The sequence below is a fragment of the Argiope bruennichi genome, chromosome 2 (genome assembly GCF_947563725.1).
Source record: "Argiope bruennichi chromosome 2, qqArgBrue1.1, whole genome shotgun sequence".
Lineage (NCBI taxonomy): Eukaryota > Metazoa > Arthropoda > Arachnida > Araneae > Araneidae > Argiope > Argiope bruennichi.
Genome location: NC_079152.1, coordinates 128,742,730 through 128,770,416, shown reverse-complemented (window position 1 = coordinate 128,770,416; position 27,687 = coordinate 128,742,730). Strand labels below are relative to the sequence as shown.

At 29.2% G+C, this 27,687-nt stretch overlaps 1 protein-coding gene across 1 annotated transcript; it reads left to right on the top strand.

Annotated features, from left to right (window-relative positions):
- Window positions 1-675: 675 nt before the first annotated feature.
- On the top strand, window positions 676-27,687 carry LOC129961333 (uncharacterized). The gene is made up of 5 exons (XM_056074980.1): window positions 676-1,078; window positions 13,449-13,587; window positions 22,807-22,952; window positions 25,467-25,602; window positions 27,350-27,687. The coding sequence occupies exons 1-5, from the start codon at window positions 1,024-1,026 to the stop codon at window positions 27,612-27,614; spliced, it is 741 nt and encodes a 246-aa protein (XP_055930955.1). The 5' UTR covers window positions 676-1,023; the 3' UTR covers window positions 27,615-27,687.

Below are 27,687 nucleotides of genomic sequence, written 5' to 3'. Positions count from 1 at the left end.
TTTTAGAAAATAAATTCTATTTACATTTTTCTCAATATTAAATACTCATTTACAAGAAAAGTACGAAAGAATCTGAGATGTTGAAATAAAACATTTTTAGCAAATCCGAGACATTCTTTTTTTAATTTTATATAAACTGGCGGCGTTTGATACTGACTCAGCTAATCTGAAATGTATGTTCCTTTTATCTGAAACTGTGGATTAAGAAATTTTGCCATAAATATTAACATCAAGGATATTAAACATAGTTGGTGTATTTTAAGCGTAAAAATATTTACAAATTTTGGAATGCATACACAGTATTTGATGTAAGTCGACAAATAACATGAAACCGAGGAAGTAAAGAATATTAGACAGGCTGTCATCCATATCAGAATGAGTTTGTTTTCAAAAAAAGAGAAACATCATTTCCACAGTCGGCGTCTGAAATGATTAGAACCAGAAATCTAGTAAAGCGTTAACTAACAGCTTTGCCGCGATAAAATCACCCTTAACTTTTTCAAAATCATTCTAGTAGAAATTACATGATGATGAGAACTCTTTCCAAACGCAGCTCAATTTTTTTTTTCTCTTGACCTAAATGCTTAACTGTTCTTTAATTGGGACGAGACAGGCGTTATCTTTTTGAGCGAACAACCCTCACACAATGGCGTGATATTCTTTTTATAAACACATCACGCTACCTGATTCAGTTTAGCAGCGCGGCAACAGAAAAAAAATGAACCATTGCAAAATGCAAATCGAAGCAGATGTATTCAAATGTTTACACATATTCAGCATTCTGTTGGACGAGTTACCATAAATCCCAGACATTTTTCGGTAGAAAATGAATATTTAAACTGTTCCAAGTCTGCTCCCTTTGAGTTCAAGAAAATAAAAACTTGAGAAACGTCGATGGAACACACCGAAAAGTTTTGTTAAATGACGCTCGGCGAGACACGTGACTTGTTACGTCACAACATTGGCGAAAAGCCAATTTCACCAGCCGGCAATTGAATCGAATAACCTGCTAATTTTTAGTTTATGTTTGGAATGGAAGTACCTTGGATTTTTGCCGTAATATTAATTGTTTTGAGTGGTAAGTTTAGTGATTTTTTTTGTGGTTTTATTTTTAGAACTGTAAATGTGTGCAAATTTATTTTGCTCAGAAATCTTTTTTATTTATTTGTGAGTTAAATGTAAAATTATTTTATATTATTTTTCAGCGAATTAACAATCCTTAATTCGCCGACATGTCAAATGATTAAAGGTGTCTTATTTCACCGCTGTAACCTTTAAAATTAATTTTGCATCTAAAGATTATTTCTCCATCTCCATTTTTTTTTATTTATTTTTATTGTAACAAAAATTATCCATTGTATAAAAAAAAATGCATATTTGCTTTAATATATTCCGCTAAAGATTCACTAAAATTTTGTTAATCTTGCTCGATTTATCAAACTTGTTTAATTATTCTATTAAAGACTAAATATGTACTGAGTGATTAACAATAAAATTGTTAATAGATTCACACTATATGCTAAAATGTGTTAGGCTGTAAATGCAATTTGTTTTATGCACAAATTTTACTATTTCATGTCTCAGTCATCTTTCCCATTTTGTGCACATGACTTATAAATATGGCGTTATTACATTAGAATTTCGTTAGAAGTTAACAATTCATTTATCTTTTAACAAACTTTTCAATTAATATTGGTTTCCAGTCGATGCGACCAATCTCATCGATTCTATTGACATCACAGTTGCATTACAAATGTAAAATCGTTTATTGTACGTTGACTTATGCTGAGTTAGAAGAATGTGCACATGATCTTATGCTGAGTTATGATTATGTTTAATTTCATGTATATTATACAAATATGAATTCGCGAGATAATTACGTTTTTTCACCGTATGTAAAAATTGCTTTGGAAAACTAGGGGGAAAATAAAATTGCAAAAAACTCCATAAGTATATTTCATCATGTAATTCTCAGATTTATTGTTAAATTTTTAGCATTCATCAGGGATTCATTTCATACGCCTCTTTGAAATCTTAAAGATACCAACAATCTGAATATTTTGTCCGTTTAATCTTCATCTGGGTCAACTAAGGTAACAGATGCATTTCCCACGTTTTAGTATATTATATGTTCAAATGCTATCCCACCTAAGAAAAGAATATTTTATTTCCTCAAGAAATTGAAAAACTTCCCTCAAGAAAACAAACTCCACCTATTGAAAAACCTGATTATCACTAAAAAATAAAAGAAACATTTTCTTTAGAAACAAATTTGCTAATGAAAAATTGGCCAATCTTTGTGCATGTGAACACTATGATTAGAAATGAATAAGATAGACGGATGAAATCTGGCATTTAATGGATCACTAGATACATGTATATACGAAATTTTAGACCGAAAAGCTCGAATATCTCGTGGTCTGTCGATTTGTACTAAAGTGAAATCGACAAATCAAAAACACAAGTTAAATGGAAAAATTCTAGTATGAGATCTTTATATCGAGATTGCATATCTATTTGAAATGTGGGATCCCATCTATGAAAGAAAAAAGAAACAAATACACTTTCGATTCTCTTCGTTGTTGTATGAAACTAATCACAAAATGAATTTAACTGTATATGTAAGAGGGGAAACTCAAGATTATCCTCTATTTTTATAATGCAAAAGAGAAGAACATCGAGCAAACGATAATTTTCAGAATGCGCACTGCATATAATTAAACGTAAGAGCTTTTTCTTTAAATCATACGTTTAATTAATCATTGAATAGCTTAGAGATTTTATAATAATACTAATTTTCAATTTCCTAATTTTTTTTTAATATTTTATGCACATAGTCACACTTAAATATTCTGAGAACTGTATAATTTTTGTTCGAACTTCAGAAAGAGAATGGATTGTGATTTTTAATTAAGTTTTTAAATGCTGATCTCACTTAAGAAAATAAGGAAACATGAATTTTTTTTTTTTTTTTCTTTCCATTTTCAAATCAAACTTACTTTTTTTTTTCTGAATTCAGTTTTTGCTGCCAACTTTTTTGCCATAAAATTTACTAGGAGTAAACCTCCGTTGCTGCAAAAACTAATTAAGAATAGCTTGCATCTTGATGCACCAATCCATGTAAAATAGAAGCAAGTATTATTTTGCCATTAATTGCCCACAACAAATTCAGTACAATAAGAGAATATGCATGTGAGTAGTAACGCAAACGGATGCGAACATAAAACAGAGTTACAAAAAAAAAACAAAGTCTAAGAATTACTACCCTAAAATCAACTGCACATTTTAAAATTTTCTCATCTCTATGTCAAGTTAAGTTAAAAAGATGTTGAAGAAGTTTACTTTTCTTGTAAAAGAAATCACTGTTAAATCAAACATTTTCGAAAAATTTTGAAGGTTGTATGGAATAGTGTAGCTTTAAATTGTAATGTAAAAATAAATAGAAGTGTTCTGTTTTTCCAGACTTTCCTCCCTTAAGTAAACCTTATCTTTGCATCAGTATTGGCAGGATGCGTGTGCTCATTGTTTACTTCAAAGCCAAACATCTCGAGAAAATTATTCTGTTCAATGTTTCCGAAATAAAAAAATGCAGCTTGAAAGATTTAAAAGCACTATTTCCGGTTTATAAAAGCAGACGAGATAATAATTCCATTGGAAACTCATATTTTTTTTTACCATTTTCTGATTAAATATTATTTAATGATTTTTTCATAAAACATATTTCCTTACCAAATAGAAGATATATTAACTAATATTGTTTTGCTTTTTGCTTATAGAAAAAATTTAATTCTGAAAAATTAATTGTGATTTTAATTTCTGATTCATGACCGCATAGCTGATTATATTTTGATTTGTCTATATTGTACATCCAATATTCTTAATTATATATTAATAACTAGCTGACCCGTCAAACGTCGTTCCGCCATATAAATTATTTCTAGTGAATATTTTGGTTGTTAATTAAAAAATAACGGATGGGATCTATGACAGAAGGAGGAACGGAGCGCTGTAGACGATGATTGCCGATAAAAACAAAGAAAACACCAACCATTCATTTTATCAATAGAATGTATTTCATTAACGTAACGAACATATACATTGTTTGATCCCTTAAAAGTTAAACGTAAAGTGTAAAAAATAATATATTTTTTAACCTGAAGTATAAAAATGAAATAAAGAAAATCAATATTCATTTCGAAGAGCAATTGAGTGTACGATATTTTTTGTCAGTCCGTCTTTAGCCAACACAAATAAGCTCGATGGTTTGCCCACGCAAGAACATCCACGTATCATTGTCCGTGTGAAAAACATGGTGTGCCCAAATCGAAGCCGCAAACAGACATCGTTTGGCCTTGCGACTTATTGATTGTCACTGCGAATGCGAATCTAATAGGAAATTGAACGCGTTTGAATTCAATTGGCACGTCTGTGAGAATCATTGGAATTCGTGGCAGCAAAACATTTTCGGCTCGGAATTTACCATTCAAAATGGTGGCATCGATAACGTTTTTCATCAACTTTTTAATGACCAATTGCGTGCCATTACACAGCCTTGGTGGGTTCAAATTCCGAAGTAAAATAACCGGAGATCCAGTTTTCAGTCGTAGAAGGTGTGGTGAATGGACATGACTGGCAAATCCAGCGAGTTCAAAAACTCTGTTGACAATTTACAGCTTTGTTAGCATCTCAAACTGTGTCGATCGATTTGTATGATACCAAGTTGTCTGGAAACGACTGCTGTATCTTGAAGTTTAAATCGTCGATGTCCACATTTTTTGCTGCCAAAATGGCTCTTTCTTCCAGCCACGCATGATTTATGTATTGTGTGCGTACATCAGTAAATACGCGGTCAATGAGAGCGAATCACGATTTTGCGAATCAACGATAGTGCAGAAATTAGTGGGCAATGTTATGCATCCATTATTTTCATAGACAGCAACTTTTCCATCGCCGATATCTAACAGTTGGTGCGAGAATGTGTCAGCAGAGGGATCTTGTAGCATTTGGACGCGCGTGTTTATTTTTAGCTGAACTTTTTCAACATTACACCACAGTGGCGATGATTTCAAGCAAGCGTTGATCTCATCAGCGTATGTTGAACGTGGAATGACGAGAAGTGTTTGTCTGAAATCACCTGAAAGGAGTAAGAATCGCTGCCATTTCTGCAATATCGTACTGCAGTTCACGATTCATTTCGGTGTCCATTAAATTAGATGCACTTTGGCGAACTCGTACCGAAATGACTGAGTGGTAAATTGGCAATGACAACGCAAAAATCCTCGATAGCAATCAATGCTTTTTTGTGCATAGCATCACTGAATGTAATCGTTGCACTGTGTACGAATTCGATGCAATATATCGTCAGTCATTGAATCTTTGTGCTTATCCCATAACTCGTCCGTCAGTCCAACAATCCATCTGCTCGTCCCGGGAAACATGTAGTCAACACTATAGCGAATAGTAAACGAATTTGTGTTGCTGTATATCTCAATGCGGTTTCAGAAAGCATATCGTCCCAGTGATTGTCGTCTTCGAGCAAGCCGAGAGCAAGGCATGCATCTTTATACGTATGTTGAATACTGTTGTCCATTCACTTTGCGTATATCTTGGAATGACAATGGACCGGCGAAATTAACCAACAACAGTCGCACACACTAAATATTTATCGTTATGAAATATACTTTACGACCTATTCTCGTACCTACCAAATACACATAAAACATTTCATAAAAATCGGTCGATCCGTTTCGGAGGAGTACGAACACCGTGACACGAGATTTTTATATATTAGATAATATGCAAACAAAAAAGTATTTAATAGCATTGTTACGAGTGGAGTATGAAACTAAAGAAGAGAATGAAATGTATTGCAAAATATTTAAAAATATTTTTTAGAAAAAAAACTGTTACGTTGAAAAGCTATTTTTTTTTTAATTTTAAGATGGTTAAAAATGTTTTTTGTGAAATAATATGCTTAAAAAACAAAAGTTTCATTAAGAAAATTCAATAATCTTTACTTACTTAACATCTCTGAGAATTTGATAATCAGAAAAAATAGAGAAAAAAACAATAGAAACATGAAAAGGTTTTTCTAAACGAATCGAAAAATATGCAAAGTATATGCATTTCTGTCATAGGCTTCTTGCAGCTTATGAAAAACCATTACGCACACAACTGATTGACAGATTTGGCGACCAGAATTATTTTTTCTTTATTTTTTTTAATATAGGCGTCTGAACTGCAAATCAGCAAGCATGGCTTTAAATTTGAGCAATTTATCGCTCTCTCCCTTTTTAACTTCCATTAAAAAATCGCATCCAATCTCTGTCTTTTTCTTCCTCTCTCTCTTTGCCTTCTCTCATAGGCTTTTTCAGGTTCGCCTCAACAGAAACTTATTTGATTTGTTGAATATTCGTTTACTTTTATTAAAAATCACTTTCCGAAAAAGTATGTAGATAACTTTTTTAAATGTTAATCAAATAAAAATTTTCTTAACGGAGAATCAGTTGCTATTCATTATTATATGCATAACACGATGAATGGTGCAGATATTTATTAAGGTATCCGACAAAGTTCTGAGGGTTTTCTTAAAAAAACAAATATATTAATGTTTATATGATGTTCTTTCATTAATATAAGGATAAAATGATGAATAAAAGTGAAATTAAATATATTTGTAGCTTTTGAAGAAAGGACATATTTTGATGTAAACTTTAGCATTTATTTGCAAAAACTAGGAATGTTCTAGAGAAAAAAATTGTTAGTTTTTCATCTTTCTTTGTAACGTTACATGCGTAACATATTTAAGAGTGTAAGTAATTATTATCTAAGAATTCAATTCAAAAATAATAATTTTGTGTATTAATATGAAATTATCTATGGAATTTTAATAAAAATATTTTTTCAACAATATTTATACTAAACAATCAAAAATCCCCTTCTAGAGCATTTATCATCAGAACTATAGTTCATTGCATTCTGCATAACGTAACGAGAACTAATTATAAATTCCATAAAAATATCTTGATTCTTTTTTTGAGATATGACAATACTCGTGAATTAAAATTATGAAAAAAAAATCGTTCTTCAGAAAATGCATTTAAAGTTTTTAAATACTTATAAATAAGAATCACTTACATACCAAAAGTTTGTTAATAACTTATTTTAAAATTGCCGCAGAGATCACTGGAAAAAGAAACGTATCTATTTTTTGAAACTACTAAAAAAAAAAAAAAAATTGCTCATTTTTATCATCCAACCTAGTTGGATACCTTAAAAGTATTTTTTTCGCATCTTTCATTGGGTAAAAAATTCAATAGAAAAAATAAAAATCGTACCATGTCGTATTTGAACATTGTTTTAAAAAATCTTCAAACTTCTTAAATCCAGTACCAGTGAAAATTCCACAGCAAGATTTATTCGAGTGTAGATGTAATATAAGAAATATATGGGTTTTTTTGGGGTTTTTTTTTTTGTGGTGATGTCTCTTGGATTGCTGATGTGAATAATTTATGCCGTCATATTAGTTATGATTTATTTAATAAAAAAAGGACAATCATTTAAGGAACAATACGGATATATAAAATTTCATATCTGGTATTAAAATTTAAGGATTTAAGGTATATGACTATATTCGGGATGAAATTTTTGAAAAGAGCTCTAAAATAGTTATATATAATTAATTTTTGAATGAAAAAGATTGAAAAAAAATCTACGAAACCAAAATATCTCATTAAGTGACGAAGGTTTATAAAAATTGGAAAAAAAAAAGAACTTTTTTATGGGTAAAAAAATAAAGCAAAAATCCTTTAGTTTAGAATATTATGATCAAATGATTTGTTTAAAATTTTGCAGATAACAAAAAAAATATTATCCAGTTCCTGAATTAAAAAAATTAGCTGTATTTCTTTAAATTGGGGTTTGGCTGATACATAAAATGCAATGTTCAATTTTTTTTTTTTTTCACATTGTGAAGCCAGAAGAAACTATAAAATATTTATAAAGAGATGGATTACTCATGTTCTAGTTCAAGAACTGCAGAACATATTGTGAAATTGTTGTACCAAAATTGAAAAGGTATATACATTAGATTTTAATTTATTAGGCTTTTCATAAGATAATTCTGCCAAAGATTAAAATTTGAGAAAAATGCCTTGGAAGATGTAAAATGGCATTAAAACGTATATAAATTCAAATATAAATATCAATGTAATTTCTCTCAAATAGGCTTAGAAACAAAATTCAAACAATTTTATACAGAAAATTGATCAAATAATACGAATATTAAACAAGCAAAAATATTTTTGCAAAAACTCGACTTTTAAATGTAATCACCTACCTTAAGTTACTTATAGGTAAAATAGTATTTTTTAAAGTGCAACTTCTTGATAAATATTTTTGCAGAACAGCTAATTTCTGCGATGACAAACTGCCCTAATTATAACGTAAAAAAGGAATGGTTCAATTTTTTTCTGTGAAATAATTATTTTTAAAGACACGGCATTTTTACTCACATTATCATACTTGGCTTGCTTGTCCTACCAGTATATCATTGGTATAGGAATAGCTGTCCAGGGGGCTCTCTGACTTTTGATTGTTGTGGTCAGGATCAGATTACTCTTACTCGTTTTTTCAGTGGGCACCTTAGAACTATGAAATATTCTGAGGGTTCTAAGCGCTTTGAAATTGTGCTTCAGGTGTTTTACGAAAGAGGCTTCGTCTGATCACATTCTTATTCGTCTGGGCCTCTCCAGGCAGGATCTTATTGACAATCCATTGTCAGTATTGGACTTCTTCAGGGTGCACAATTTCATAGACTTGTTATAGCTCTACTGTTCTAGGAGTTGTGGAATAACAACATGTTTATCTACTTATTATATAAATCATTAATGTCAAAAGATTTTATGTCTTTAATATTCGCATATGTATAGCATGAAATCTACAATCCTGTAATCTATACAATCTTACAATCTGTAATCCCTCTAATTCAAATCACATAATAAGATTTTGAGTTGGTCTGATCGTAAAGTAACCGATAGCACCGTGACATTTCTTATTTAATCAAACAGTGAATGTGTCAATGGCCTTAGTCGTTAAGTGTAAGACCAGAGTGCCCCATCAATATAAACTGAACTCAAGTCATGCCTTTATGCAAACTATGCAGAGATAGTATTATGTAAATAAATAAATTGCCTTTTTAACAGCTTAAATGTTATCCTCCGGACTTCCAGGCACGGTTCCTTAATCTGACTTGTATCCAGTTTGATTTCATCCTAAAGTGAAAAGAATCAATTAAGTACTTTTTTATCTTTATTCTTATACTTACAATATAAAATTTACACAGATATAGCATTTTGATGTTAAGGCCAAGTTCTCAACTTCATTAATCTAGCTTTTTGCAAGTTCGGATTGATAAACCCACATACTCACGATTAGATAGACCAACACATTCAATACTTCCCGATTTCAGTTGAAAATTTGATAGAGACCTAAAATTTCGGCGTAAAGGTCACATGCCGAATTCTATTCATATATTTGTGGGTTACTGTTGTTCAGACATGATTCCTAAAGCTTTATTTTTTTGGGGGGAGGGGGATTTTTGCAAATCTAAACATTCATTCTCAAAGCAAAACATTTTGGCGATTACAGTATTTTATTTTTAGTTATACATTGTACTTAAGAAATAGCACAAAGCCTAAATGTAATAAAACCCAATACTTAGATGTTAATTTTCTATAAAACTCTATTTTCACCATTGACGGACAGGTGAAAGTACATGCATCTATCTAGCAATGCCTAGATGGAAAAAGTAATGATTGGCAAATCTGATTTAATACGACAATGTAAATCTATTTGCACTCCTGTTTCTTTAATGCTTAAAAAAATTAACTTTTATTATTAGCAGTTAATATCACATTAACGTCTAATAATAAAAGCCTTTTTTGTCAGTAATATGTTCCTTTCTTCTTTTTATGCACATCTGCTTTATTTCAGACAATAAGCAATCTGAATCTTTCTTAAACCTTGATTTACAGTGTGTGTGTTGGCGGATTCCTAATCAGAGATCATTTAGTCCGTAGAAACATTAATTGGAACAATTATGTCTGCCCCTTTGTTATATCCAGGGAAAATGCACTTTAATGCTTTCCCAAACTACTGGAAAATAACTGAGTAACACGATTCTCTCTCTCTCTTCGTTTGCCCTTGAATACTTATATGCTATTCTGAAATCTCAGATAAATATGTATATATATGTTATATATGTATGTACATGCCATTCTATAGAATACTTAGGAATTTTATATTTATATTTTCAGAATTTTTAAATATAAAATAGTAAAATTATTATACTTTCTCTAGGAATTACATATAATAAATAAGCTTTCAGTAGAATGACAAATGCTATTTGTACAAAATATGGGAAAAAGAACAAGATAAAGCTATTATTCAGTTTTGAAACAAAAAGTGTACAAAATATTCACTCCATTGTCACAAAAGGTACGAAATTTTTGACACTATGCCCAAACTTGTGCATCACTGGTTTCTTTTAAACATGCACAATAGGAAGCAGAAATGGAAATATCTTTATTAAGCATGCCATAATCATGCTGGCTTAATCCACCAACGGGTGTAATCTCGTTCATGTTTTTTGAAAGAGACTTTTTTTTTTTGTATCGAAAATGTATTTCATAAATTTCGGTTTTAGTAACTGGAATTCTATAGAATGCTAGGAAAAATGAATGAAATGTTTAATCGTTCCATGCATTACTGACCAGTTTTTGGAATTCTATAGAATACTGGCTTTAATACATTGACTGTAACATATATGTTGGCTAATAACCTGGCATTGTCCGAGAACCGAATTCGGGCTATTTTTTACAAATGAATAACTTCTCCACTAAGAATTTAATCTCTCTTGAATCTTTCCTTTCGATTAAATCTTGCACAAATAGACTTTTCAAAAATTCGAATGTTTCAGAAACTAAGCAATTAATTTCTCTTTCCTTTAGTTAGACACAAGCTATTCTCTAGACCACTTTTTCCAACCGCAAATTAAACAAGTACATCAACCCTATACTTTCAATAAATAGTGTATTTTATAGATTTATGAGGATATTTGGGGTTATTGATAGACAGACTAGTATTCAATTGCGTAGCATTTACGACAAAACAATTTATGTCTTTTTTTTCCCTTCAATTTGAACTCGTATCACGTTGCTGTCTGATTTCTCATTGTCTTTCACCATCTTCCTTTTTGACATTTAGCTCATCTTGTGTTCTTGCTCTTCTGCAATTTCTTGCATCTTCTTTCTTGGTTTCTTTTTTTAGCATTTGTGCGCATCATTGTATTTGACTCATCTCTCTTAAGTAGTTTCTGGGTCCCAGTGCAATAATATGGCTTTGGCTTTAAGACTGGAGGGTTCCAGGTTCGAGATCCGATTCCAAGAAACACCGTGTAAGCCAGTCTGATATATGCTAATTTTTTGTTTAGGAAATTTGAAAGAAGGGTTGTCAGTTCAGATGTCGTTCTCATCATCCAACCATGTTTCAAAATTACGAATTTCATCCCGAAATATCCCTGGTGTTTATTTAAAGGTGACGTTATAACTAAAATAACTTCCTGTTATTCCTTAATTGCTTTTTTTTTCAACATCTGTTTTTCTGATTTTATAACTATAAAATTTGATAACATTTAGTCTGACTGATATAATCTTTTTTATCTTTTTATAAAATCTAAGTCTTCTAGATTTCATAATTTCGGGATAAAAAATATTTCCCCAATGTGAACACACACACACACGCATATATAAGCGAATTTCCTTTAATCAAGCAAATGACAAGATTAAAAAACAGATATCTCAAAACAGTTACTATGAAGAGATGCTGTCAATCGTGGAAATAAAAAAGTCATATGGTGCTGTATCAGGTGAATGCGGAACTGGTGGAACCGTATTTGATTATTAGTTTTGAACAATTCACGAAAAATAAGGACAATAAGAATATTATCGCTTTGCAAAGCTTAATTTATTCCTCAATATTTTTTGTTGATTTTGACGTTTTCCATGTAGGAACGTATTCAACAACGATCAATGGACATCATTTCTAGTTGACTTGTTAATAATGTCGGAAAAGTAAAAGTTCATATCTCATTAAAAACAAATATATTTTCGAATGATAAAATGAAATAAATACCTCACTGTTGCTAAATGTTTATAGAAATCGTTTGATAAAAATGTGAAGATTGTATCTACTACAAATTTATTTTAAATTAACCTTTCAAAATACATTTTGATCACAATAATATATCGTTTTTGCACCCTTTCAGACAGAGTTATAATTCTTCCTCTATTTATATTTCATGTACAGTACACTTCCGAGTATCCGGCTCGAAACTATCCGGCTTCCGTACTATCCGGCCTAGTTTTCTTTTATCGTAAGAGGAAGGCAAGGCGTTGCACTGGCAACGTTGAAAAGGCATTGGAAGCGGGCGTCTGCTGCGATGCTGTCGTATGCAAAATACAAGCAACTGTGACTGATAAAGAGCAGCGTTCTGCTCATTGTTTCATCAGTGAATTACGGACCTCCATTGTTGCCGCTGTTCCTGATTATAATGGCACAGGATATATAATATTCGAAAAATTTTCTTTGGGTATGGCTAATGTTTTTTTAAGTATACCTCAGTAAAGATTTCAAAATGGATGATAAATAAACAGCTGTTATATTGCATTTAAGATAGACATTACAGAATTTATGTTAAAAATATGAACAGTTTATATTCTTTAACTTACTTTTTCTTTACTAAATTCTGGCAATTCGGTATATAAGCATATATAAACTTACAAGTATAGAGCCTTCTATTTTAACTCGACACGTTACCGACAACTGTTTCTATGATTCAACGTGCATTCTGGCCGCGTTCACATTTTACGTAGCTTGAGATAAATGGAGGACTTAGTACTCAATAAGAAGAGAGAAAAAAAGTGTTACAACAGTAAGTTTTAGGATAAAAACTTTGCCTTCTGATATTGGTGAGCAAAGAAATGAGTACATAGAGCACCGACCTATCCGGCTTTTTTGTTATCCCGCGTACCTTTTCGCCACATGAGACTGGACACTCGAGAGTGCACTACATATAAAAGTGAAAAGAACCGTAGACGATACTGAACTGTCACTTTAATCAAGCATGTTTCTTATAAACTAACAAAAACGGAAAGGGTTTAGACTAGACTATCTATTTTTCAAGATCAGCGTACTCCAAAAAGGTTTTGTTAATTAATATTTTCATTGAAATAATTATACGGGTTTTTTTCTTTTAGATTTCATAACATTATTGTAAATAAACATAAAATAATCTGGGATGTAAATTAGAGGAATCGATTTTAAATTCTTAAACTTTAATTTGTATAGATGAAGCCATCTTTCTGTTCCTAAATATTTATCTCTTCCAGGATTACAACAGGTAGCAGCTGCACACGACTGTAATTCGAGTGAATCCGTTGCTTGCAGAGAAGAATTCGAAAATCTTAAGAAATATCAGCAACGCTATCAGTACTCGAGTGACAACAACACTTTGACAGAAATGTGCAGGTAAGACATTGAATTATTATTTTGCCATAAATAGTTAAATTAATCTTGCATATATTTAACACATAAAAAATGTATTCTCTTTCGGAAAATTTAAAAATTTACCATCAAAGTAAATACAGTGGAAACGTAAATAATTCAAAATATTTTTTTCTAAATTCTCTATTAAAAATTCGTTTCTGTATTTTTTATTAAAAAAAATCGACTGTAATATGCCCAAATTAAAAAGATATAAAATTATTTAATTTCATAATTATTTCTTACTAAAAGACACCCAATCTTTTTGCCTTCAGAACAAATAATTTTAAGACTTGTGATTTACTCGGAAAATTTACTACTGTGCAACCTATTCAATCAAAAGGGCAATAAAAAAATTTGCATTTTTTTTTTTTTAATCTTTGGATGTTCTAATTACGAATGTTACTTCAATTCCATGTTACATTCTGCAATTATTGTGTTCAATATGCTGTATATAGTAGTTTGTTAAAATTATATTTTTTAAATTATTAAAATTTTTAATTGTAATCGTTATTATTGTTAATTAATGTTTATTTAATATTTGCGTAATAATTATTAAAATTGTTATACAATACCAAATTACCGTCCTTTTTATTTCAAAATAGTCATTTTCTGTCGATGTATTTGTTTCTAGACCAAAGTTCTTCTTTGAATAAATCAAATTTTCAGTATGATTGTGTCAGTTTCGAATTGCTTAAGCTCCATTCCATTAAAATTCTAAATATTGTGACACAATTAAATATACAAACGATTTCAATTCATCTTGCTGTGTTTTAGCAATCAATTTTTATTACGGAACGGAAACATAACTGGTTGAAATGGGAATGAGTTCCGCTGTTTTTCAAGTAATGCCTATAAACAGTACCCACATTTTAAAAGCAAAATCTATGTTAACTATTTTAAGTAATAACGCATCGGGTTATCACATATTTCTTTCTTGATTTCAATTGAATTATAACGCTCTCGTAATATGTACATAAACGATTAAGAAAATAAACATAAAAAAGACAGTTAACAAATTTTAAATGTGTCCTTTTTTTTTAAATGAATGCTAAAGCTTGATATGAATGTCACTTTTAATCTACATTATACAAAGTTATAAAAATAAGGTAACTCTAAAAGAATATGAGAGAATATTAGATAGTAAATCTAGCAGAAATTTTGAATAATGTTCTCTAATACTTTTATTAATCTCGTTTAATAAAAACTCTTTTAGAATCTCAACCAGTATAAGTTAATTATTACTTGCATTTAGAAGGATAATTATTATTTTTTATTTTTTATAGAGATTTGAGCTGTTTCAAACAATTTATATTTAATCTTCCCTTTGCAGCATATTTATTTTGTAATATTTGTTCATTTTGTATGTGCATTTATCGTTATTACTTGAATGGTTTTATTACAACTTTTGCTTCTTATCATTCGGGTGTTTTGTATTCAGACAGAAAAAAAAATTGCTTAAAAACCGATTAAGATGGGTAAAAAAAACAGAATACAAATTTTTTTGAAGAAAAAGGTCATATTATTTTGATGGTGTTTTCATTTTAATATGTATGAAATTGTAGCATTGTCAACTGATATTTTGGTTGCAATACAATGTAATCGCAAACGAAAATAATCCACTTTACTTTATAAAGATAGTTTAAAGTAATTTATTATAAAGATAGTTTCATAATAATAGATTAGGCTTTTAGTGTTTTGGTTTTTGCTGTTTCATTGAAATGGTTGGATCTATTTTGGAGCGCAATGAAGAATGTTAAAAGTATTTAAATTTGAGCCCTGGTCTTAAAAGCATCTAAACTATAATTTAAAGGAATATAATTCTGTGGAATCAAAGAAATTATAAAGAATGAATGTCATTCTGTTGTAAGATATTAAACAGTTTCAACTTTCATTTTCAATCTAGAAACATTTATGCTTTATCTAACACAAGAAATTGTTTTTTAGAACTTGTACAACTTAGAAGTGTAACAATTAGTTAATATTTAAAAATGCATTTCAAAGTCTTTCTAGATCGTTGAAAACATTGCTATTTACTACAGCCAAATACCATCCTCAAAATCAGACCATTGGTTCAAAATTACAAAGTACTTACCACAGTAACTTTGATGCATCTTCAAACTGCGCATAACTCTTATAAAATTATTAAAACATGCGCAGTACTCTTAAATTAATAATTATTAAAACATGCAAATCGTTACATTAATCTGAGATGTAAAATCATTGTGAGTAAATAAATAAATAGAATCCCATTTTTTAATCAAATAGAAATGAGGCGTGATCTGTTATTCAGCTTAAATAATTTGGATCGATTTAATTATATGTATCACTGCTATCAAATATATTCTGTGAAACACAATCGTTCTTCATTATTGAATTCTTTTTATAGCGAATATTTTCTGTTTGAAATCTCAACTTCTAGAGCATTCAAATTTCATTTTAACCTAAAGCTAATAAACCAAAAAAAGAATTGCAAATGAAAAGAAATAGACCATTCTAACCATTAAGCGTACATTAATAAGATTATAATAATAAGCGTACATTAATAAGATTAATAATCTTATTAAGCGTACATTAATAAGATTATCAGTTCTGACTATTAGTCAGAACTGATCTTTTATACTATGATGATATATATAATTTATTGATGATGATGATGTATATGTTTAAATTTATAAGATCATTATAATATAAATTAAAACTAATTAAACTTAATTGTGATATATATAAAGTTTAATAAGTTATTCTGCTATTTTTTTCGCTATCAGAACAGTAATTTTAGGTGTATTCAGGCTGTAAATATTTCACAAAATATATTCATAAACAGCAGCAAAAGAATTTTTATTTTTAAAAAAAATTAGCTGCGCATCCTCGGTCTTAAAAGAGTAAATATTTGTACCTTTTTTTATGTTGTTATTGTAATGGTTAGATTAACATCCTCTTGTTTCTGGAGCAACTTAAAAGCTAGAAAAAATAGTTTGCTTCATTTTGGATTTTCGTCATACGATAGGTGATCCTTTTTCAATACTGATTTTTATAAATTTATATATATATATATATATATATATATATATATATATATATATATATATATATATATATATATATCATTTTACATCGATCATCATCAGACATATTATTTAAATACTAAGGGAACTATTTTACTGAAATTTTGTGGAGCAGTTGAATTTCTCTGAAAGACATATTGATACGCTTCATCTATAAGATAGCAGACATGATTATGGCGGACAACGCCTTTGATGCTACTTATGTTTTAACTCTTTCTTTAGGAACTGAACTCACATCGTTTTGTTCATCCCTTGTAGACAACAGTATTAATGATCATGGGACCAAAGGTCAACTCTTTTCTTAATCAATACTATTTGATTTATTCAATTATTTTAACTGAGGAAAAGGCGCGTTAATATCTTGCATGCTATATAAATTTTTATTCCCATGGAGACAATATGCTCCTAAAATAAAATAGAGCATTTAATTAATGGTGAATAATAATAATAAAACATCAGCGAATTAAAAAATTAAAATATTATTAAAAGGGTCCAACTTAGAAAAACCTTTTTTTCGCAGAAATTAAAAATAAATTAATCTTCAGCTAATGATTAAGGAAGAAAATAACCCCAATCCATATTGATTTTATGTATTTACTAGCCGCCTTTGGCGACCAGCCGGTTCGCCAATATTAATGTTCGTTTAAATTTTAATAATTAAATAGGTTGAACCGGAATACTCCAGTCGTACCATTAAATATTTTACGCAATTGGAACTTTAATAGATTCTTCAGCAAAATATTTTAAAACTTCAAATTTTGATAGTCATATAATTTACTCATAATATTATAAAGGCCTTCAGTCATTGCGTGGTATGTATCTCTCTAATTTTCTGTTAGTTCTCGTAGAAATTATGCTTTAAATTAAAGTGTAAATGATTAATCTGCAATTAATATAATAATATTTTTTACTGAAACAAAGCATTTTTTTAATAATATGATTACTGATAATAGAGTCACTGAGCGTTTAAACCTTATGGTCACTAAAGAATGTCTTTAATTTATGTAATATCTCAAGAATTTGTCAACAAAAATTTCTCAGATTCATCATGAACAGATCGATTAATTAACAATGTTTCATTTTAAATGTATCAAACACTAAGAAAATAAAATGAATCGTTTAAAATAATCGGTCTAAAACAGATTTAAAAAAACTACTTAAAAAACGATGTACTTAAAGCTATAAGCATATACAAAAAATATATAACTAACATAAATACAATTTCATTACAAAAGCATGCAACTAACCTAAAAATAATTTAAATCATCCGTTGGTTGTCATGTCAACAGTCAGAACAAACTGCGCATGCGTGAATTTTCTTCGCCAGTTACGTTAACACAAATGCGTGAATTTTTCTACGCCAGTTGGGGTAACGCTATGCAGATTAGACATTTTTAATTTCTTTTATTCTGTGTTATTTTAATTCAAAAGTACTTCAGAATGAATCTGAAACATGGATTAATTAACAATGTTTAATTTTAAAAATAAAAATTAAATGTTTAATCATAAAACATTAAGAAAATAAACAGAATCGTTTAAATAATCGTTTAAATAAATAATAATAATCATTACTGTTGGGAGAAAAAAATAACTGAAGCCTTACTCATTTGGCGGTGGGGAAAATGGAAGATTTTTTTGGCGGGAAAGTTAGTTTTTAATTAATAATTAAAATTCTAATTAAAATTTCAAAAAAAGAGACCCCAGGTGCACATTCCTGACCTCTAAGGTATACATGTACCAAATTTGATAGCTGTATGTCAAATGACCTGGCCTGTAGAGTGCCCACACACACACACACACACACACACACATTGAGCTTTATTATAAGTATAGATTACTTTCGGTTACAAACGGCATTTTTACATATTTTCGTAGAATAAATGGAATCTTGTTTATATAAACTGTGTGGAATTATATAATTCCTATTTGCGAATGTTAAGATTTCTTTCATAATTTATAAATTTAAATAAACCTTTCTGTTTAGATTCTAATTTAAAATTAAACTTGAAAACAAGCGGTAAATTATTCTTGCTTTATCCAACCCCTTTAAAACTGTTTTCCTCTCATTTTTTAAAAACTGTTTTACTTCAGGAAATGTTTGGTCATTTTGATTAAATATTCACTCAATGTTTGAAATGTTTATGAATTCAATTACATTTTATCGAATTACAACAACTATGAATAACAATTATAGTTTAAAGCGATAACGATGCTCTAATAAATCGGCTTATTTGTTAATAACAATTCAATCTGGTACGATTGAAAATTTTATATTTTAATATTGTTCTTACCTATTTGCTTCACAACTTCTTTTTACTGACTTTAATTTGTTTTGATAATTGAAAAATAGAATCTTCTTTTTCTCCCCTTGAAGATGGAAAGTTTTATCGTAATATATATATATATATATATAATATATATACAAAAGTATTAGAATCAAGTTAATAGGAAAAACAAAAATCAAATAAAAATTAAACCAAAAAAATTATTAAAAAAAGAATCCGGCCTGAAGACTTTTTCAAGGGTCACCCTCAGGCAGGGATTCAAATAAAGGGATTTTTTCTGTGAGGACATACAGACATTGTCTAATAATGATTCCTCGTGACCCGAAAATCCCCTGAAATTATGCTCAAGAGATATACTATTTTAACAGAAAGGAAATACAAAATAACAAATTAGAAAAAAACCACAACAAAGTAAAAATGCAATAACAAAAATAACAATAAAAACAAAAACAGCATTAAAATTAAAACTAAAATTAAAAACGAAAAGCCAGCACATACCATCCAACAGTCAAGGAAACTTTAAACAATCGATTGTGATTTCCTGTTTTTAAAAAAGTTAACGGTAAATTATGTAAACAGAGGTAGGCACCCAGCGCCATCTATTGAGTGATCCAATATGCAAGTAAAGTTCTATTTTTATTTAAGCCAAAGGATTAATCCCAAACCATACCTTATTTAATTAAAAAATTGACATTACAGTAATTTCTAGAAAAATCATTTTTAATTAAATTTTTAAGGAGGATATTTGATGCTTCAATATAAGAATTTTTATTATTGCAAACCCTTTTGATCCTGTTAACTTGTGAGAAAATTAGATTTTTGAAAATTTTAGAGTTAAGATTGGAATGGTAGTTACATAGTTTTGTTATTTTAAAGTTGAAATCACCCCTTTTATCGTATATACCAACTATTGTTTTATCATTAGCAATTTCGATTTTTAAATCCAGAAAGGTAGCCTCAAGTTGATTTTTATTTGTATCTTTTAGAATTAAATCTTTTGGATAGCAATTAGTAATAATATTAGTATTTTCGAAGTTAATCAAAAGTAGGTCATCAATATATCTCCACCCGTTTATTAAATTATATTTAATTATTTTTTTCTCATAGTAATGCAGGAAAATATTAGCTAAAGCACTTGAGAAAGCTGTCCCCATTGGAATGCCCTTGACTTGTTTATAAAAATTAATACCATTAAACACGTAATTTTCAGTAATATTAAAATTACATAACTCAAGCCAGTTATTTTTAGGAATGATATTTTCATTTAAATATTCGTCATATATAAAAGTGCAGACCTTTATTAATTTTTCATGAGGTAGATTAGTGTATAAATTTTCGAAATCAAAAGTATTAAGTTTATTAATGTTGTTATCTTTAAGAAAATCCAATACTTCTTTGTTACTAGAAATAATAAAGTTGTCTTCATTTTTTATTTTGTCCAGGATAATTTTTAAGTATTTAAAGAAATGTTTACCCGTATAGTAATTATAACTGCCAGTGCTACAGGTTACGAATCTGAATTTTAATGGATTTTTATGAAATTTAACTGTTGGGAATAAATAAGGATAGTTAAGAGAGCAAGTCTTAGTTTTGGTTTTTTTTGCGAAAGCTAGCATTCTTTTATCTAATTCCTTTTTCCCGGTGTTCTTTAACATATAAGTTGCATTAGAGTTATATTCATTAATTAAAAGTTCTTTATAATAATATTTACAAATTAAACAGAAATTATTTGCTGATTTATCTATTACTGTAATAACAAATTTTTCTTTTAAATTTTTTATTTCATTTTTTAATGTTTTACTAAAATAAATCCCACGTTCTTTAGATCTGTCAAAATCAGTATTCAATTTTATTTTAATTTCCTTTAAAATTCTCACTTTCCATTCCCCGAAACCTTCCGTAGGCCAATGGTATTTTCTAGATAATTTGGCAATAAAAACATCCAAATCCTTACCAATAGAAATCAAAATTTTGTTATGGTTTATTTTTTCTCTTAATCTAAATTTTGTTCCTCTTCCCATCAAATCTCTTAAAGAGTTGGATTCAATAATTTTTAAATTACCTGTAATAATATGACCTTTATCAATATCTATAAAATCTTTATATTTTTCTTTGTTACAGTAACAATCTGTTTTATTTTATTTATCGAAATTTTTGCTATAGTAATTATAATTACAAATTTTTTTCTTTAAAGTTGAAGTGTAACTAAACGCTATTGATACAGTAGTTTTATCTGCAAGAGGAAAAAATATATTATTATTATGTATAATTTTGGGTAATTTTAGATATTCGAAGTAAATATCCAAGAATTTAATCACACAGTATTCTTTGTAAACATTATTTTTATTATTAAAAAGTAAATCGTTTTTTCCAATGTTAAGTTTACATTTAATAAGATCTATAATAATACATTTAGTGTAAGAATTTTTAAACTCTGATTCCCCGAATTTATTATTTAAAAACCATTTCATTTTATTATTTCTAAGACCAAAAATGTATTTCCTAATTCTGTGAATGTTTTCACTATTGTGTTCCAGATTACAATAATTTTGAAATTCCTCAAATATAATTTGAAAATTGCCTCCTTTCCCTTTACCTCTTTTAAATCTTTTAGAAAAGTTATCTTTATTTAGAAAATTTTTAAATATGTTAAATTTGTTATAAATGCAATTATTGTTTAAATCTGCATAACCTTCCCCATTTAATTTACTATTGAGACCATAAGGAAATAAAGTTTTCAGGTTGCAACTATAAATGTTTTCCAGATCTAATCTTTTGTTTAATTCGTTAATATTGTCTTCTAGAATGTAGATATTAATATTGTTAAAGTTATGGTTTTGAAAATGCTCCAGTTCGAAGTCAGTGGTCCTATTTTTTATGAAGTTTTTTATATCGGATCTGTGATTGTTAATTCTTAAATTAAGCTCGGTGCTAGTTTGGCCAATATATTTTAAATTACATTCTGAACAATTAAGGAGATAAATCAAATTTTTGTTTTTACAGAATATTTGTAATTTTGAGTTTTCATTTTTGATCTGTTCCTTATCTGCTAATGGACATGTCCTACACTTTCCGTTTCCACAAATTTTATATATATATATTTTTTTTGTATTTTTAAGATTTTTTAAACAAAACAATTGTGTCAGTAATTTTTTCTCCGTGAATGCTCCTGACACAAAGCTATCCACAGTGCCCCTTGGTAGAGCGCGCGACGGGCCATGCGCTATGATAAATTCGTTATTAACTTTTTGCATAGTTTAATTTATTTATTAAAATGAAAATATATCTCCCAAACGCCAAAAACAAGGAATTCTTGAAAAAGTAAAATCAGGAAAAATGATCTGAAAATTCTTAAATTTTTTAGGCAATACACCAAAAACCTATTGAACCCCCCACCACCACCAAAAAAAAACTATTAAAAATATTTTATTTAAAAATTTGCAGTTCGTGGAACAGCGCACCTGCAGCTAAATTCCAACCAAATGCAAGAACGAGTAACCAATCTAAAGTAAGAAAAAGTTTGAAAACGAAACTAAAATGAAAACGAAACAAAACAGTTATATATATATATATATATATATATATATATATATATATATATATATAATAACTTTCGATTGAATATGAGCTTTTATCAAAATTATGGACAGCATTTTTTAAGAACAAAATGGATTTTATAAAATTTATATTCCTGCATATTTTGTATCATTACGTAGGATTAATAAAAAAAGTTAATTCCCTTGTTACTAAAATTATCCATTTTTCAGCTTTCATCTTTGACTTTATCAATGACTTTATTTAAATTATCTGATTTTTTTTATGACATGGACAATATTTTTTTTTCTTTCCAGGAAACAGCTGTTGGCTTTAAATTGTGTGAATTCTTTCGCTGAAGAATGTCTTACAGAAGACGAACAAAACATTTTCAAAACTCTAATTAAAGGATCAGATAAATTTTTTGATTACTTTTGCATAGAAAACAGTTCTTTACGAAAAGGTAATGGTTTAATATAGCATTATCTTAGGCGCCATTCTTAGCTTCCTAAAATAATCAAATGGGAAATCAATATTGTATTTACACCATTCTATAAATTATGTATGCATTATATGATAGCAGTAGCATCTTTTTTCAAATTTCTCGGCGGCTTGGTGGTAAGGGCTGAATTTCTGGATTGGACGGTTCAGGTTTATTCCACCGAGACCCGCCGTGTAATAGGATGTGGTACACATTAAAGTAGCTGGAGTCAATATTCACCTGCAGGTCTGGTATAGAAGTGGAGAGAGGGGGGTGCCAGCTCAGATGTCCTTCCCGTCCTTTGGCCGAAGTTCAAAATGACAAGGTCCGTCCCAATATAGCCTTAATGTTGCTTGAAAATGGGACTTATAATTAATTATCTTTCTTATCTTGAAAAACAACTATCAGAAAATATGAATTTTATTCAAAAAAAAAAACTCATTTATATCAATTTGCTGAACAGTAGAATTTCTTGTAACAGAATTCGAACGATAGACAAAAATTATAAAGCATTTAGAAGTTGATTGAAACACATATTTTATTTTTTTTAAAGAATGCTTGTAACTTTTTATAATATATATTAGTGGATTAGCTATCCTGATAGTTTTGTTTATAGCATTTCATATGTTAACAGTTCTTCTTCTTTTTTTTTTTTTTTTTTTTTTTTTGCCCTTTTCATTTTGATTTTTTTTAAACAAGCTCCGATTTTTAGTGCATTAATAAGACTTCTTTAAACATTTTTTATTAATAATAATAATAATAATTTTCTACCTTATTGTTTTAATACATTTAATCATTATTAGAATTTCAAAAAAATGTATTGAGGCAAAAGATTCGAATTGTTTCAAATTTATTACCTGAAGGCACCTCTCATACAACATCAAAATTTAAAATCGATAATAAATATCTGGAAATGTTAAAGTAGTGTTATGACTGTCAGGAACAGATAACTGTACAAAATTTAATACTGATAACTGTACAAAGTTTTAACTGTACATTTTGCCAGTCAAGATAGGACTGGAAGAATACATGGGAAAATTATGTTATTACAAATTAAGCATTGTGATTTAAGAAGTCAAAGTAAAAGCATCTAATAAGCTAGAAATGCTTTAATTATATGCTCTTTTTGTGGGAAGAAAAAGATGGTTTCACCTGGGTTACAGGGGGAGGGGAATTGTTATCATAGCATTGCATCAATTTATTTCTTAAAGCGGAGTAATATTTTGAAAATCATTCGTCTATAACATCTACAAATGATACTAATTTCTGGATTCTACATCAAAACAATTTTAAAGTAAAGTGCTCAGTATATCAGGACTTTCTTCGTTATAAGCTTTTTTTTTAATTAGAACGGAAGCGCTTAATTAAAACTTTTGTAGAATGCAAATTTTTAGTGACATTTGTTTTATAAATGTACATATTAAAAAGTCAGCAACAATTATTTTATGGAAAGATAGGTATATTAATGTGATATAATAATTCTTTCAGAATTATCTATCGTTTTGTAAGTTTAGAGTTCATTATTACAGAATGTCAGAATGTAAACTGTTTGAGATACAAAATCTAATCAGCAAATCAAATTGTTGCACGACCTATTGCATATAATGTAATAAAAACGCAATATCAGAGTTATTTTTATAATGTTTTGTATGCATTAACTTTGTTTCAAAATTTCTACTGAAATGCATGCGATTAAAATTGTAAATTTCTAAATTGTATTTTTTCCTATTTCGACTTTTAATTCATTCTAAATTCAATGACTGTTGACTCTAGTAGCATATATGCAAAATTTCCACTTCCAAGTCATGGAAAAAAATTCACAAAATCAAAAATTCGGAAATGATATAAAAAAAATTCTTTATTGAATACATGTTTATAAACAGCTTTAAAAATTATTGCCTTTTACTTCATTCTCAAAACTTCGCTGATGTAAGCACCTTTGAAAGGCTTTCGGGTGTAAATACATCCCTGATATCCCCTGAATATGGGAAGTAAATCCCTTAAGGAATAAAAAAAAATTTGCCTAATTCGAAATCAAAAGGTATAATGGACGAAAAATCAAGGATTATAGAATACATACATAAATGTGAATTACAAAGTCACGTACCTCATTTGTTCCACCAATCAGATTTGGTCAATGTTTTATTTTTGAATAAAATAAAAAAATAATGCATTAGTCTTCTGTTGCAGAGACCAGCCCTTTAACATGTACACAAACTATTGAGAATAAAAGTTTTATGCTTATCTGATGCTAAATAGTTGCCTCTTTTATTTACTGTATTCATTTTATGTAACTGTCTAATGTCAATACATTAAATTTAATTATTAAACTATAAGCTGACGATGTCATACTATATAGGTTCTTATTGCATATTGATTTTATTTTAAACACTAGCTAAAGAAGAAAAATAAATCTAAACTGTAATACACACTTTAAAATACAAACATTATATTGAAATGTTTCATTGTAAAGAATAATTTAACCTCTATTTGCAGAATACTTAAGGCATGCAGAATGCATTAAGACTATCGCATCTCAGCTGGATGAATGCACCGAAGATTACGTGAAATCTCAAAAGACGCTGGATTTGCAATACAGTGATCCCAGCACTCTTAAAGAAAGAACATGCTGGTGAGTGATAACAGCTTCTTATCAATTCGACTTCAACTAAAGCTAAATGAGCTTACAAATTGAAACTACCTGTGACCTTTAGCACAAGTTGTTTTAGTCTTTTAATAATTTAGTGCCTTCAGTCTTTGGCACAAGTATTTTTAAACTAAGTCTTTAATGTGAATTCAGTTTCTTCGCTCAGTTCAGTCAAAAATTTGACGAATATGCAGATCCAGCACATGTTAAATCAGTTCTGCGTTAAATGTGTTGCTGCTCGTGTGAAGACCCTAGAAGGACGATTTTTGGTCCTGCCCACTAAACTTACAAAGGTATCTTTGATTCCTATGTCAGAGATGTGTAATGACGTTTTTGTTGGACAGGCATGCCAAACTCAATGCATCGAATAACTAGAGAAAATGCATTGTAAACTTTGGTAAAAATGGCATAGTTTAAAGATTTTTTCATTAAACTGATGAAATAAAATTTGAATAGTAAAAAACTCTAATATATGAAAAAAAGCATAAGGATAAAAACTGTTAAAAAAACATTACATTAATTTAATGAATGCGCCTTTTCAGAAATTCCTTTTCACAATGAACAGAGAGGGATTTAAAAAATATATATATTTTTAGCTATTTTCACAGATTCCGCCTATCTATACAGTATTTTATGGTATTTATCAATTTCTTATCAATTATTTTTTCTTCCCGTTTTAATGTTTTATTATTGTTTTTATTTGCATATTATCATACTGATCAGTACAATTTTTCTTATCTATTTACGATTTTGAATTATAAGCTGAATTACTGATTTTGAATTATTATTGGAAGTACAAATTAGTCGGTGCGTTTTCAATTGATGTCTCTGGCTATTATGAGTATTTCCAGGTGACATCCGATTTCCGTGGTTTCAGAAATGTTACACATCTATGAACAATATTTAGTTTATATGATTTTGAATTTCATAAAAAGAACTTGTTTCTTATTGTGTTGAATATGTCAAATTTTGTATTTCGGGAGGCTTTAGTTTTCTGCTTTAATTGGAAGAAAAGTGCAGTCAAAGCGCATCGAGTACTTGTGAAAGTTTATAGTGACATGCTCCAACTGATAAATCATATAGGAAATGGTTTTGACATTTGAAGAATGGTAATTTCATCATTGAGAATAAGCCTCGCTCTGGACAACCAAAAAAAATTCGATAAAGAATTGGAGGCATTACTCGATGAACATCCAGTTCAAATGCAAGAGAAGATTACAGAATTATTGGGAGTGACTCAATAAGTAGTTTCCGTACGATTGAAATCTAAAGGAACGGCCGGAATACCAGCAGAGACATGGCGAAATTATTTTTCTGCATGAAAATGCTTGACTTCATGCTGAAATAAAGTCGTAAAAAAATATTTGGAAACACTTAAGTCGGATATTTTACTGCTCCGCCATATTCTCCGGACATTGCTCCTTCTGATTACTGGTTGTTGTAACGGATGCAGCACGATTTGGCAAGTTACTAGTTCACTTCTTTCACAGAAGTTGATTGCCTTAAAAGACGAGACATTTTTTCGAAATGGAATCAGAGGACTGCCCGAGTGGTGGAAAAAAGCAGTAAAGAGCGATGGAAAGTACTTTTAATTATCAGTTCATTCATTTTTCTCTGAAATAAATGCATTTTTGACCAGAAAAAAAAGATCGAACTAATTTGTTCTCCCAATATTATTTATTTACATTGAACTATAAGTATTATTAACATAATTTATTTTATTTTATTCCAGCATTTATTTTGACAACATACGTTGTTCCTCAAATGCGACACTAGGAGCGTGTGGCGAAGAAGCTAGTGAATTGGTGAAACAGCTATGGAGGCTTCTTGGCGGTTCCTACTTGAATGAATTGTGTGAACCTTACTTGAACTATGACTCGGAGAGTTGTACACCTACCTCCAAAAGTATCCGCTTCAAGGCAGGCACGAATATATTCAGTGTGCTCTTTCCCTTTCTGTATAGTGCTGCCTCACGTTATCTGAGGTTCGATGGATGAGACAAACTAATTGAACGCTTGTGCTTGTTGATCTTTGTTGAATAAATTATTTTCTATGGACTGTTTTCTTCAA

What these genes read in the sequence shown, in the direction of transcription:
- LOC129961333 (XM_056074980.1), top strand. Translation starts at nt 1,024, where the DNA reads ATGTTTGGAATGGAAGTACCTTGGATTTTTGCCGTAATATTAATTGTT. An exon ending in ACTTTGACAGAAATGTGCAG is followed by an intron (nt 13,588 to 22,806) that starts GTAAGACATTGA and finishes TTTTCTTTCCAG; the next exon opens with GAAACAGCTGTTGGCTTTAA. An exon ending in AAACAGTTCTTTACGAAAAG is followed by an intron (nt 22,953 to 25,466) that starts GTAATGGTTTAA and finishes CTCTATTTGCAG; the next exon opens with AATACTTAAGGCATGCAGAA.